At 38.8% G+C, this 13,890-nt stretch overlaps 1 protein-coding gene across 3 annotated transcripts in view; it reads right to left on the bottom strand.

The window, feature by feature from the left end:
- Nucleotides 1-13,890, bottom strand: part of XRN2 (5'-3' exoribonuclease 2) — a 52,783-nt gene that overhangs the window by 21,126 nt on the left and 17,767 nt on the right. For all 3 annotated transcript variants that reach the window (XM_030022890.2, XM_041125352.1, XM_030022891.2), the window contains 8 exons: nucleotides 11,486-11,621; nucleotides 7,758-7,865; nucleotides 7,589-7,678; nucleotides 6,997-7,069; nucleotides 3,403-3,486; nucleotides 2,572-2,669; nucleotides 2,402-2,481; nucleotides 483-539 (listed from right to left, as the gene is read on the bottom strand). In XM_030022890.2, coding sequence (XP_029878750.1) covers nucleotides 483-539; nucleotides 2,402-2,481; nucleotides 2,572-2,669; nucleotides 3,403-3,486; nucleotides 6,997-7,069; nucleotides 7,589-7,678; nucleotides 7,758-7,865; nucleotides 11,486-11,621 — 726 coding nt within the window. The remainder of the gene's footprint in view (nucleotides 1-482; nucleotides 540-2,401; nucleotides 2,482-2,571; nucleotides 2,670-3,402; nucleotides 3,487-6,996; nucleotides 7,070-7,588; nucleotides 7,679-7,757; nucleotides 7,866-11,485; nucleotides 11,622-13,890) is intronic.

Genomic DNA, 13,890 nt, shown 5'->3' on the forward strand with positions numbered 1-13,890 from the left:
AAATAAAAATGGATAAAAATCCAGGAGGCAAAAATCAGGAGCTGGAGGGCTTTCAATCAATACCCAATTCTGTCTCAGAGGTTTAAAAGGCTTGATACAGACTATCAAGTTCTGTAGGTGTTGCTCCTTGCTTGCCAAAGATCCAGAAGAACCAACAGAGAGTGAGCAGAAAAGCAACAGCAGGAAAGATGAGGCGTTTCTGAAGGGATGAAACACACTGGGTTTGATGTACTGAGAAATGACTATTTTGGACAACCCTGTGGACTATGCACACTCTGCTTAACCACCCTAACCCAAGCCTGTTGTATTACGTCATCTTGGATTCAATTCTCACAGAAAACCAGAAACTTTTGAAGTAAAAGCTTCAATTTTATTAAGAGATGGGTTCTGTTGCAAACTCAACACCACAAAACACCAGAACAAAATGAGTTTTGATTGCTGTATTTTGTATGCCATTGCATTAAAACCCACAGTTTACTTACCTGACTGCAGAATTTTGTGCAAGATCACGCAGCATTGGAACAGGAGACTCCACTGTCCTAGTAAAGAGAAAAACCTCTGTCAAAATGTTGTAACATATTTCTCATCATTTTCTCCACTTTCTCTGTTGTTACCACTCCTGTTCTTCTGTTAACTAAGCCTGTGACACATAAAAGGGATTTCAAAATTAACTTGCCTTTCCCCTAAATCAAATACTTCTATAACCAATGGAATTACTGAATCCTTATTTCTTAATGTCATTACTTTTGCAGCTGGTCTGTGTGGATTCTCTAGTGTCTAACAGCGGGTTCACACACTTCCCACTACGCAGCAGCCTGTTTACAAACCTTAGTACTATTCTGCACCTTGGAAATCTCCCTGTACTGCTAGGGTTTGACTATAAGCAGACAACAGGTCCTAAGAGGGCAGGAGAAGACCAGAGAGACAGACACACATGCAGACACCAGGAAGACACAAACCTGCTTCTCTAAGAAGAAGGAGGCTTTGAAGTAAAAAAAAAAAAAAAAAAAATTTAGCAGCTGTTTTTACACAGCACTTAAAGAGTCTCCATTCTAACTGAGATTTAATAGCCTGACGTGCAGTTGCATCTTAACCCTTTCCTTCTTTCCTCCAGAAAACTTTACCCCTTCAATTCAAGCAGACAAACAACACGCTCGAGAAAATTACTCTTAGCAATCAGACACCAGATTTCTTTGTCCACTCTACTGTGCACAACTGTCACAGACCCATGTTACACATAAAGGTCACAAACTGTACACATGCTGGCTGAATTTGACCCAAATCTTTTTAGCAAAGTAAGACTTACTTTGAAGCGGCAATATAAGTGCCTGCTCATCTTCACAGAATTCCTAGCAAAATACTTCTCTAGGTAAAAAAATACCCATTTCTCACACCCTATCTAGCAAAGACAATGCCAGAAGAGTTTTCTTTTTCCTCCATTGCTATTCCCTCCAAGAACAGCTCTGACTTGCTTATATTCTTCACAAGCCATGACAAGAATAGAGAAATGTATATTAGTGAGTGTGACCTAGGATACATTATCTGTCCAACAAAATCAGAGTGTTTGTGCATTTAATGCAAATGAGTTACTGAACACCTGCTTATGCCTCTAAGCAAAGTTAGATAAACGAATGCATATCCTACTATGCGAAGATTACACTGATAATTTCTCAAACTAAATACATTATGTAGAAAACAAAAAATATTAGCATTTTTTGTATGCATAGCTGGTAACAGTCCTGAATTTAGTGCTACAGCCTAAATGGAAAACAGCAAAATATATCTAATATATCTCTATCTGGATTTTTCTTTAATGTAATTAAGATTAGCATATAAAAAGCAGAGTTGTTGGGTTGGTTTTCTTTAAATAGCATGCACTATTGGAAATTACATCAGACTGCACTAAATTAACATTCATAAAAAAAGCAAAGAGGCCAAAACAACATGACTTTACTGAATAAGGCCACTGATCACTACTACTTTTATTATATAGGCCCTGTTTACCTATTAAAGTTCGAACATCACTAAATACATAAAAAAATAGTCTTCCATAGATGAAATGACAAACAAAAAAAGATTCATCAGCAATTAAACACACACATTAGAGTGCTTTAAAGATTTCTGATGCTGCCTTAAAAGCCTAGTTCTGAAATAAATAAACATAAAATAGGATCATAGAATGAAAGTTTTACTTGCTTGGTTTTTTACATACGCTGCTGATAATTCACACCTACTATGAAACCTAGTGGAAAGCATGTTTAGCCTCAGAACTAAATGCATTGCCTTGTCAGAGGTTTTAGGTTTCTCATTGTGGGCACAAAGATATTTTTATTTAAATGCAGACATAAGCGAAGGAAATGTCCTTTAGCATCAAACAACCCATACTAAAAGACATACTCACTGATCTGGAAGAACAGCATTTTCATTCAGTGTAAGCTTTCCCTGGATTCCATGGCACAGCTCTGGGGGTATATCCACTGGCTATGGGAAAAATAATTCTTCAGCTGAAGCGCTTTATTAGACCTCCATCCTCAACATCTACACAATCCCTTAAGAACAACTACAACCTACCTCTGTATTTTTGGTCTTGTACTGTTCTACAATAAAGTCACAAAGTGGATGGTGTTTTCCAACAAAGAGAACATCACCACCAAGGCTATTTCTTCTGCCTAGAAAAGATGAAGAGAATGGGATAAGAGTTCAGAGCAAATAGGGAAGGAAGGAACACAGCAGACCAGCACATTGCACTGTTGACATCTCCACAATAGGAAAGCTTCACTGTGATTTAGGAGAAAGCTTTGAACATTCCTTGAGAGTGTTGGAAAGACAGCGTCTCTGCCCAGAACAGGATGTCTTTGGTCACAAGGGTGGTTGGCAGACAGTAAAACAACGGGAATCTTGTGTTCAATGCAGTTTACCTACGAGAACCAGCTATTATTTTTGTACAATGGAGAAAATAACGTGTACATTTGCCTATATAAGCTGAACATGAAGCTTCACATATCGTAACTAGACACAGCCAGCCTACTGGTCAGAACAGCCAATACACCTATCAAGTTTTACCATCAACTCTAACCTTGGAAACAGAGTTTATTCTTTTGATTACAACATAGTCATCTAACAAATACTTTGACAGTGTATACTGGTAGAAGCTTTTCATACAATTAAGCTACCATCTAATTTTCAGGTTAAGTCTTCTGCAGGTCTACTTGAGTAAAAGAAAAGTAAGCGAAAGCTACAAAAACAAACCCATTGAGGATCATTCTAATTACCAGCACCATCCATGAAGAAGAGGCTATAGCCTGCCATAATTCAATCCAACCAAACGTCTATTATACCTTGCTTATTTAGGGTGAAACACAGTAGTAATAACAAGTTATAACAAAATATCATAAATCTTACTTTCTTCAGGGGTGAGGTCAGGGTAGACTTCTTCCAGGGCAGCTCTAAGGCGTCGTTCATCAACAAATGGCAATAACGCAACACCTAGTAAAACCAAAACATTATTTTTTCCACACTTGTTGGGGATAAAAACAAACAAACAAACAAAAACAACAACAACAAAAAAAGACACTAGCATGGAAAGCGCCAATAGATTCCCTATCCAAGAAACAACTGTTGTTTCAGTCACAGAAAAGAAAACCCTACATTTTCAGAAGTTGTGACCCTGCAGGCTGTTTAGAGAAAAATAGTTCAGTCGTAGTGCAGGTTGAAAAGGGAAGTTTATCTCCAAGCACCCCTTCATCCTCCTCCTCCCCCCCAGTCCTGGGTAGGCACTGGGAAGCAGTAACCTCTACCAACACCTGCCTCATTTAGGAACAAGATGAGCTCAGTTAACAGTCATTATTTGTCTCATTTGCTACAGATACTCCCCTGACAGAACTCAATGCTACTTTATTCAAATTAATTTATTAAGAGACAACAATGGAAGAAATCACTCCAAGTTCAGAGATGAGGTGATACAGATATTATCCATTAGGGACTATTCACACCAGCTATTAATTTTACTCCAAGATAACATGGAGGCTCCTCTCAGGATCAAAAACCCTCACTAAGGAGCACATCTCAGAGCCCACTCAATCACATTGGATGAAACTGGAGAATAGCCTTCCCTGGTGTGCTTCTGTATATGTTTTCTTCTATTACAAAATCAAAAAAAGCACTAAGAAATTTACTATGAAGATTCTTCAAAGGTTTACTTCTGTTACCCTTATTATTGGTTGGAATCTAGAGTAACTATTTTAGTTTTTATTTTACTTCCCTTAGCGTGAACACTAGAGCTTTTTCTGAACAAGATGACAGCAAGGGTTTTCTACTAAACTGATATTCATAGTTTCATATTTGTGCCCGTACCAGTTCTACCGGTGGGCAGATCTCAGACATATTTGTCATCACTCTAAGGTACAACATTCACAGAGACTTTGGAGTTCCACAGACTTAGATTCCCAATCTAAAACTTGGTCTGCCTGAAACACTTTTGCTTCAGAAGTTAGATCTTTATGTGGCTTTATTAAAACAAATACTATTGACCTGGAGCTGAAGGAAAGGGGACAACCTAAAAGTGTAATTTCACCAGAAGCTCATACCCTCTCCTAACAAAACCAGTTTGGAACAAACCATAAATGAAGTGTTAAATATGTTAGAAGTTTAACTGAATCAGGATTTTATTTAGCGTACTGTAAAATAACGAGGAGCAGAACCGTACAGCCTGCTGTTGCCAACCTCACCAAACAAGAAATCTGCACTGTCCCTGCTTATGAAGTATGAGGATAATCTTCATGCAGACTGACTACTGCTTTATCAAAGACAGCACCAGACCTCAGCCAAGTTCAAATTTCAGCTGGAACATAACTACTTGTGAAGGGAAACAGTGATAGGCCTACCCTAGAAAACAAACAATTTATTTTCACCTTCACAACACGCTGGTGGAATGACAACAAAATAGGAAGTGTTCATAACCCAGGAGATCGCAAAAAAGGATCAATGCTGAGCTTTCAGAAGCATAACAACATCTCTAAGAGGAAGATCTTTAAACATTTCATTAAGAGGACAAGGTATACTAGATGCTTTTTAACCAAGATAGTCTGTACTTCCAGCTTGCAAAATATTTGTTTCACAACTGCCTCTTAAACATGAGAATTCTAGATGTTAATCCAGAACAAAGAGTTCACAATGCAATTAAGCATTAAATGAATCAAAAGTAATGTTACAGCCTGCAGAAAGCACGTGGGAGCTACTTAAAACATTACTGCTTTAGACTGTAGATTTGATAACTGGACAAATGGACTAAGGAATGTTGCCAGAATTACAACAGGGGTAAGAAAGGGCTTCACGTTTTAGAGGGAAAACCTGCTATGCAACACATCTCACAATACCTAGGAATATTCTCTTTGATTTTGGAACACTGTCCCGAGAAAGATACTCATAGGTCTAACTGTGGCTATTTCAAAACATAGGTGAGCTGCCTTGGGGGAAGATCACAGAACTGTTGATGTCAGCAGGAACCCCTGGACTTCAGGGTATTAGCGGATGAAAAACCGAATGTGAACCAGCAATATGCGCTTGCAGCCCAGAATGCCAATGGCATTCTGGGCTGCATCCAAAGAAGCGTGACCAGCAGGTCGAGGGAGGTGATTCTCCCCCTCTACTCCGCTCTGGTGAGACCCCACCTGCAGTGCTGCATCCAGCTTTGGGGTCCCCAACAAAAGAAGGACATGGACCTGTTGGAGCAAGTCCAGAGGAGGGCCACGAAGATGATCAGAGGGCTGGAGCACCTCCCCTGTGAGGCAAGATAGGCTGAGAGAGTTGGGGTTGTTCAGCCTGGAGAAGAGAAGGCTCTGGGGAGACCTTCTAGCAGCCTTCCAGTACTTAAGGGGGTCCTACAGGAAAGATGGGGAGGTACTCTTTATCAGGGAATGTAGTGATAGGACAAGGGGTAATGTTTTTTTAACTGAAAGAGTGTAGATCTAGATTAGATATTAGGAAAAAAATTCTTTACTGTGAGGGTGGCGAGACACTGGGGCAGGTTGCCCAGAGAAATTGTGGATGTCCCTATCCTTGGAAATGTTCAAGGTCAGGCTGGATGGGGCTTGGAGCAACCTGGTCTAGTGGAAGGTGTTCCTGCCCATGGCAGGGGGGTTGGAGCTAGATGATCTTTAAGGTCCCTTCCAACCCAAACCATTCTATGGTCACCTAGTCCACCCCCTCTGCTCCAGCACGGTCATGGGCTGTGCAGGTTGCCCCGAGCAGGGTGCCCAGGACCATGTCCAGCTGGCTTTGGAGTATCTCCAAGGATGGAGACTCCACAACCTTCTGGGCAACATGTTCCAGTGTCTGACCACCCTCAGAGTAAAAATGTGCTTTCTTATGCTCAGATGGAATTTCATGTGTTTCATTTTGTGCCCAAATAATTATTTATACCTATAATTGAGATGTTACACTATTAGCTGCATAGTGTAACCAGCCACAAAATTTGACGGGCCTTTAAAACTAATATTCTCTAAAGAAAGAAGAAGCTGCATTAAATACTGTAGCTGTTTCTTCATTCATTCTTTCTAGGCATCCAAATATTTCTATATTCCCCAAAGCATTTTTCGCAAGGTACTAATGAGCCACTGATTGAACAGAACAAGATCCATTAATTAAATGCAAACGAGACAAAAGACAATTACACATTAAGGCTGATAAAAATAGAAAAATGATTAATCTAGTTCAGGACAAATTAACAAATCTAGAATGACTGCTGAAATTAATAATAATCATTGCCAATCCTAAATCAGTTACTGAGCCATAATTTGTTCTTCATACTAATTTCTTTTCAAAAATATACCTGCTGCAAAATACTTCTCCCCCACACGAAGTAACACAAGTTACGTGTGTGACTTGGTGCATCATTATCTCACTAAGATAATTTTCCATTTTCTTCGTATTTTTACATAGATTCTTAGGACTAAGGTCAGTGTGCTACAGCTCAAAAAAAGAAAGTTGAAATTTCACCTTGCCAAGCGTATTTCTTCCCATTTAAATCAATAGCAAAATCTTCAGGGTAGAAGTCAATTATGCTTGATTCCTGTATTTGAGGAAAAAAAAAAAAATCATTAAAGCCAATTAATTGATTCAGAATGCCACGTAGTACTGTACTTCACAGAGGGTGAGCAAACACAAAGCTAAGGAGGATGCAAATAACTTTGACTAATAGAAACATCTTTTATTAAATGCTATTTAAACATGAAGCGTGGTAGGGCTCTTCCATTACTTAGAGTATCAAAACAAGAAATTAAGCAGGATAGAATAATTCCAGATAACTGAGTTAAGGTATCTGCTCCCCAGTTAAGTTTTGCAAGGTTTCTATAAGAAAGTAAAGAATCTTACTAAAGCGTTAAGAGAGTCCAGAAATATTTTTTCTCACTGAAACATCTGAATTCAAAGAATGACTTTTAAGGATCTTTGAAGAATCTCTGCAATATACCAAAAACGTTCCCTCCTGGTCTCCATTATTTTTCTGCCTGCAGTAAGAAGGAGCAAATCATGCTCACACAACTGCAAGACAACATAACCTTACAGAGAGGAATACAACAAGGATTCTTACCGGATCTGTCATGAGCTTCCTCCACGTTGGCGGCAGAAAATTTCCACTTGCAGCTGGAAATACTCCCATAAGTTGTTCAAGAGGCTTAAACTGTTGAAATTAAACAAGCAGATGTAGGGCACTTCTAATGAGCTGTTAAATCATAAATAAATAAATAAAGATGCCCTACCGGTTTTGAGCCTTTCTCAAAATCTGAAGGCATGTCTGCAATACCCTCAAAGTCAGAAGCAAACGGAGCATAGTGAAAAGGGTAATACCAGTTCCAGGATGCACAGCCCTAGGATAAAGAAACAAGAGAAACAAAATCAGACAAATCAGAAAAGTAAAATAAAAAAAATAAAAATCATGTAGCCCAGTCACTAAAGATGACAAAATTTAGCCCAGCATCAACCAGGAGAAAGAGGAGTCCCCATGATTAGAAAAGAAAGAGCTCTTGCCTCTAAAGGTACTCTGGACTTCAGGTTGGGACTTAACTTTTCATAGCCAGACTAGAGCGAGTGAGTTCACTGGACAGTGAATGGAGACCTCGGGCATTTCCTCGGCAGCACAGAACAGCAGATAGACTTCTATGCCAAAGTACTCTTGCTATGTGCTAGGTTTGAGTCACTAAGGGAGACAGCCAAAGAGACAGGACCTAGCACCAGAACGACACAAAAGACCTTACAGCAGAATCTTAACCTTAGCTTCAGGACACCGTAATGTACCTCATGCCTTTTTCCTCCCCCTCGAGAAAAAACACACGAGCATGTGCACAAAGTCCAATTAAACCAAGCACAAAAATTTCTTGCAAAGAGTAGGAAATCACAGTCTATCCATACAGTTAACCAGTCTCTGGGGCTAAGCTGAGGAGCCTGTAACAACTGGACACATTTTCAACTTGTGTAGAGTTGCTACCACATCTCGAACAGGGAAATACACACGGATGACACAGAGGAGGAATTTCCAAGTTCTCTGTAATTGTATAAATGGCAGAATTGTGCTAGTCAGAAAGCCATTACAGAGGTCTCAATAAGAACAGAAGTAGTATTTTTCTGGCAGCACACAGTTTGCGCTACTGTTTATCAATGCAAAATCCCACCGCTAACTTAGGAATATGGGGGACCAGAGAACCCCGATACGATACACTCTACAAGGTGTGAAAATGTGAACAATATTTGTTGCAGGTTGAAAAGTATTCTTAACTGTTACTTTTCTATTCAGTACAAGCACTAATACACACTTTGAGTAACATTTTGCTTTTCCCCTCTTATTCTTTTGTCTTGAATATTGGGAAATGTAAAGTGCATTCACTTCAAAGAGGCAAAATAATCCTCAAAAAGGAGAAAAAGTAAACTCATAACATATCAGAACACGATGCACTCTGTAAAGGAAACGTGGCTTTAGAAGGTCTAAGTCAAGTTTTCACCTCCTCAGCTATTTTTCTTAGCAGTACCACTTGAAACAAAAGCCTACTATTTTGACTTCCAATTCTGAATAAGTAAATGTCAATGAGACTCCTCCAGTGTTATTTTTGGTATAAAATTACAGAGACTGTAATTATTAGATGTAATTCTTCAGATGGTCTCAGTATGTTTCAAAAGCCAGGTGGATTGTTTCTTTCTTTTTTTCTTTTTTCTTTTCCCTCCCCCTCCCCCCCTTTTTTTTTTTCCCCTCTCCAAACAGATGTTCCCACTAGTGGAACAAGATCTGCATTATTAGCTTTTTATAAGAATAGAAAAGCACATAATGTATTCTGTCAGAAGTTTTATGGACAATGAGCAGCAGTTACTGGAAGCAATTCTTATTATGGTAAAAAGAAAAAAACCAAACAAAAACCATCAAGTGAACCTGTTTTGAAATTCCCCCAGTCCAACAGCTTCCTAATCTAACTTCCATATGGGCAGAAAGTGATTTGATTGCTGCTCCATACCCATCCAACAGACTGCCCATGTATAGCAGGTTACAGTATCTTGCCTACACACAGTTCTGTTATGCAAGTACAAACAGCAGCACATGCAAGTATTTCATTGCTGCACTATTTTAAGTCTGCAACGGAATTTTCATAAGGTCTAGAGAGAGACTTGCCTTCTTTTCGAGTAATCTGAATATGAAGCAAAACGGCAAAAACAAAGCCCTAAACGTTTGTGCACTTTCATCAAGTTTTCCTTTGGAACATTTCTAAACCAGAAAATATTTTCTGTACAGTCACTTTTCCTTGACGTCTTATTAGCAATCCCTCTCAATATTTGTGAGAGCACTATGGTCCTGCCTGAAGTTGCTGTCAACCTCACAGATTTATTTTCTTTGCGACTGTAATCATCTGTCACTTCTATATGCATCAGTCACTTCAGCCACCACATCTACAAACTCAGAAGGACAAGAAGTCACCTACATAGATCTCAATAACTAAATTCGTTTTACAAGCTAAACTAGCAAGTGTTGCATAGGGACTTGCCCATATTGTTTTAAGTTTGGTATATGCCTGTCTTCCAGCTCCTATACATTTAAAGCCACAAATTTCTCAACTGTGCACATGCAAACGCAGCCCCGGTTTGAACAGTTACAAAAGCACACAATGATGTCTGCACAAGGCCGTGGCCACTGATCACAAAGCAATGAACGCACACCCCATGCACACTTCTTTGCATAAAACAAACTTAATTTTACAACAAACTTAATTTTACAATCTTCAGATGAGTATAAATATTTTGGTCACCTTGTAAATATTATCTCAGTTTTGCCATATACTCCCTTCCTCTAAGCCCTTCAGTTTCCCTTACAATCCAGACTTTTGCAGTGGTTTTGTACTACTGCATCACTGAAGGTCACACTGACAGTTTTGCAGCAAGTAGACACCTACAGCTAATCTGAAGATTCATTTATGCACTCTGAAGACATGCGGGCATGTATAGAGTTCTAGGAATATAACTTGTCACGGTTAACAGGAACACTGTTTGCTTTCAGCAGACCTTAACTGTACACAGGATCATGGGAATTTCCACCTATAGGTGGAAATAGGTGTCCAGGTGACATTTGTCCCTTGCAAAAGGAGCTACTCAAGGACGTGGAGAGGTCAGCTCCCCTGCAGATCAACTGCAACAGACTTGCAAACCTTAAACCCTGTGATTTTCACCTACCATAACATGCAAGTCAGAGCCCAAACTCAACTAATGAATACAGTGGAAGGGAAGGGAACATACTCCCGTTTTGTTCCCAAGGGGGACGGGGGGGGGGGGGGAGTGGGGAAAGGAGTACACATTAAAATAAACTAACTGTAAGACCGCATAGTTTTTTGCAGACATGCGAGGTATTTGCCCTGCCTCTGCTCTAAGTTGGGCAGGTGTGAGCCACCTATGAAAAATGTGCAGTTTTATCAACATGGCACTGCGCTCAAGCTACAAAGCCCTGCTGAGACAGATAAACTTCATCGGTTCAAGCACATTCTGTTCCCAGGTCACACACAAAATAGAACTTACTTTGTCTTCAGGGCACGAAGCTAGTTATTAACCATCAGTGCAACAAACTCCAATATGTCTAACTAATCTCTTGCCAATCTGACATCTCAATTATCAAAAGATTTAAATCAGATACAGATTACTTCAATCACAATACACTTCATAGGGCATCATTACAATCTATAGAGGAGACTGACAACTCTGTTCCTTTGGAATTCTTACTAGCATTTCACAGGCTTTGTCCTTTGTTCACTCATTTAGTCATCTGCAATTTCACTATGCATGGCTATGCATTGCAAAGGAAAAATATGCATCAGTCCTTAATAAACTAACAAGCGCTGTTACTGTGAGAAGCAAAAACTGCATTCAAATCTTGAGTGTCAAATAGATTGGGCACCCTGAAAAGAAATAGGGTGCAGACACAAAAGAAAACTGAAGTTTCAGAGATGAAATTTTTAAGTACCTGATAATAATATCTGAGAACCCAGCAAAGCCCTTCCACATAGGACTGTACAACTTTACGACGGAATTTCTCATCAGATGCATCAACATCAAATTTGTTCTTATAGTAGCGCTGTTTCCAACCAGTTTCCCATAACCTGCATAACAAACACCAAAAGATGTCAATACATGTTAATATATGCACATTTACATATCTGAATTAAAGTATAAGCCAAAGTCACTCGCTACTTCAATTCCCATTTTTATATGATTTAAATGAAAGCATAAAAACTGATACTCAACAGCAAGAGAATAAAATTTGATGGTTGGCATCATAGAAAATCCAGATGAAATTCTGAAGCTACCATCCTGATAAACATGTCTTCAAAGTACTTATTAGAAGCAGGGTAGATTTTCAAACACGTGCCTGCTGCTGTCACCATTTTTCAGAACAATATTGTTCCTAGTCGGCAATTTCATCTTTCTCGTCAGGAATCTACTTTCAGAACTGCCATTTGAACTTTGTTCTTTAACTCTTCCAACCACTAGAAAGAGAACAAACTCTCCCCCTTCCTTATTTTGTTTAAGCTACCCTAGGCCAAATCTTTATCTTACTGGAATATCTTCTCACATCAAGTTCATTCCTCTATTCTTAATGGCCCTCTCAAGCAGAAAAGTGATATAGTTTCTGTGCTACTCAAAATATAAAGTAAGCAAATAGATAATAAGCAGCAGCAGCTTGATTTCTATATTATATTGCTGTTCAGACAAGCTATGATTACCAGCAGAATTATATGCAACTCAGGAATCCTGTGCTTGCTGGCTCACATCAGACAAGTTCCCTTTTACACAGGGATTTTCAATCTTTCATGCCAGTGATGGATACTGGAGTCAAAAGAGCCATCTCAGACACCATTTATCCTTACTTCACACAGCTCCCCCTTATGTCTGTCTACAGATGGGGCAGGGGAAAACAACAACTTGCTCATCTTTGACAGACAAGCATCTCAATCCGACAGCTCTACTGTATAATGTTAGGAACAAAGTGAATAATGTGCTATATTGTGCCACATTTCAAGCAAGAATGTTCTGTGAAGATTAACAGTAAGCACAGACCATAGGCTCCTCGCAAAACTGAAAAGGCAGAGGGAATGCAGCTGTGGTGGGCATGGGCAGCAACAGGAATATCTGCCTACAGACTCCAGAACTTTTCCTCCTTGGACATTTTGCCCGCTCACTACATCTGCTGTGCTCCCTGTCATTCAATAGGTGACATCAATTTTGAGAGAACAGTTGTGCCACAAGCAAGCCATATATTAAAATACACATGAAACTTCAAGTTGTTAGTCCTAACAGACATGACATAACCTTGGGGGAAATTCCAGTCCAATTCAGAGACTGCCATCTAAAAAGGTAGTTTAAGTAATGGAAAGATTAAGATCTACTTAACAGTTGTTTCAATCATGACATCATGCTTCAGAACTGTCCTCCCTCATAAAACTATTTGGGTTGTTTGTTTAGTTAGTTTGTTGGTTTTTTTTTTAAATTTAAACCTATTATTCACCATAGTGCATGCATTTTACACACACATATCTCAAAGTTCACATGAATTTTGGTATTCAAGTGAACTAGAGTAAAGCAAATTACAACTCTGATTTAGAAACTGTTAAATCAGATAATCCCTTAACAATGATTTTTTTTTTTAAATATAATTTTATTCTCAACAATTCAAAACTTGGCATTGATTATCACATCTGAAAACCACTATGCAAGATCCCTTTCCACAAAGGCTGTGACCACTTTAAATTACATACAGAATCTGAAGCACACAAGTAACCTGCAAGGTCAACTCAAACTTACACTTGTCAGAATCTCATGGAGCAATAAATATAGCATATGAAGCCTTTAAGAGAGAGTAAAGATCGATTTATGCTTTTTTACATGATGCATATCCTTTTGGTTTTGCAAAAAAGATCTTCCCTTGCTTCTGTTTCTGTTGCCCAGTACAGAGATACATTTTAAAATCTGACCTGAACTAGTTCAAAGATGATTCAAACTGATGAGGAGGTAGAGAAACCAAGAGATGTTTTCAAGACTTTAAGAAAGCCAGGTGAGCAAGGACAGAGCTACTTGTGCTAAAGTCTTGAAGGACAGAGTGAAGAATAGCTGCAGTCTATGAGCATCTGACCCTAGGAGCTCCCTGCAGCTAGACACTTGCATAAATTTCAAAAACCTTTTCATAAGATAACAAAAAACAATCTGCTAGCTGACTAGAACTATTTGTTCTAGTTTTAAAGTCAATCTAAATACAAAATATATTTTTGAAAACAACTTTGTTGCATCTAGTACGTTTATGCAGTTGTTTAAACATTAAAATTTATCCTGATTTTAGATAAGAATTCTGCTTGATTGATTAAAAAAAAAAAT

Source organism: Aquila chrysaetos, chromosome 8 (genome assembly GCF_900496995.4).
Source record: "Aquila chrysaetos chrysaetos chromosome 8, bAquChr1.4, whole genome shotgun sequence".
Taxonomy (NCBI): domain Eukaryota; kingdom Metazoa; phylum Chordata; class Aves; order Accipitriformes; family Accipitridae; genus Aquila; species Aquila chrysaetos.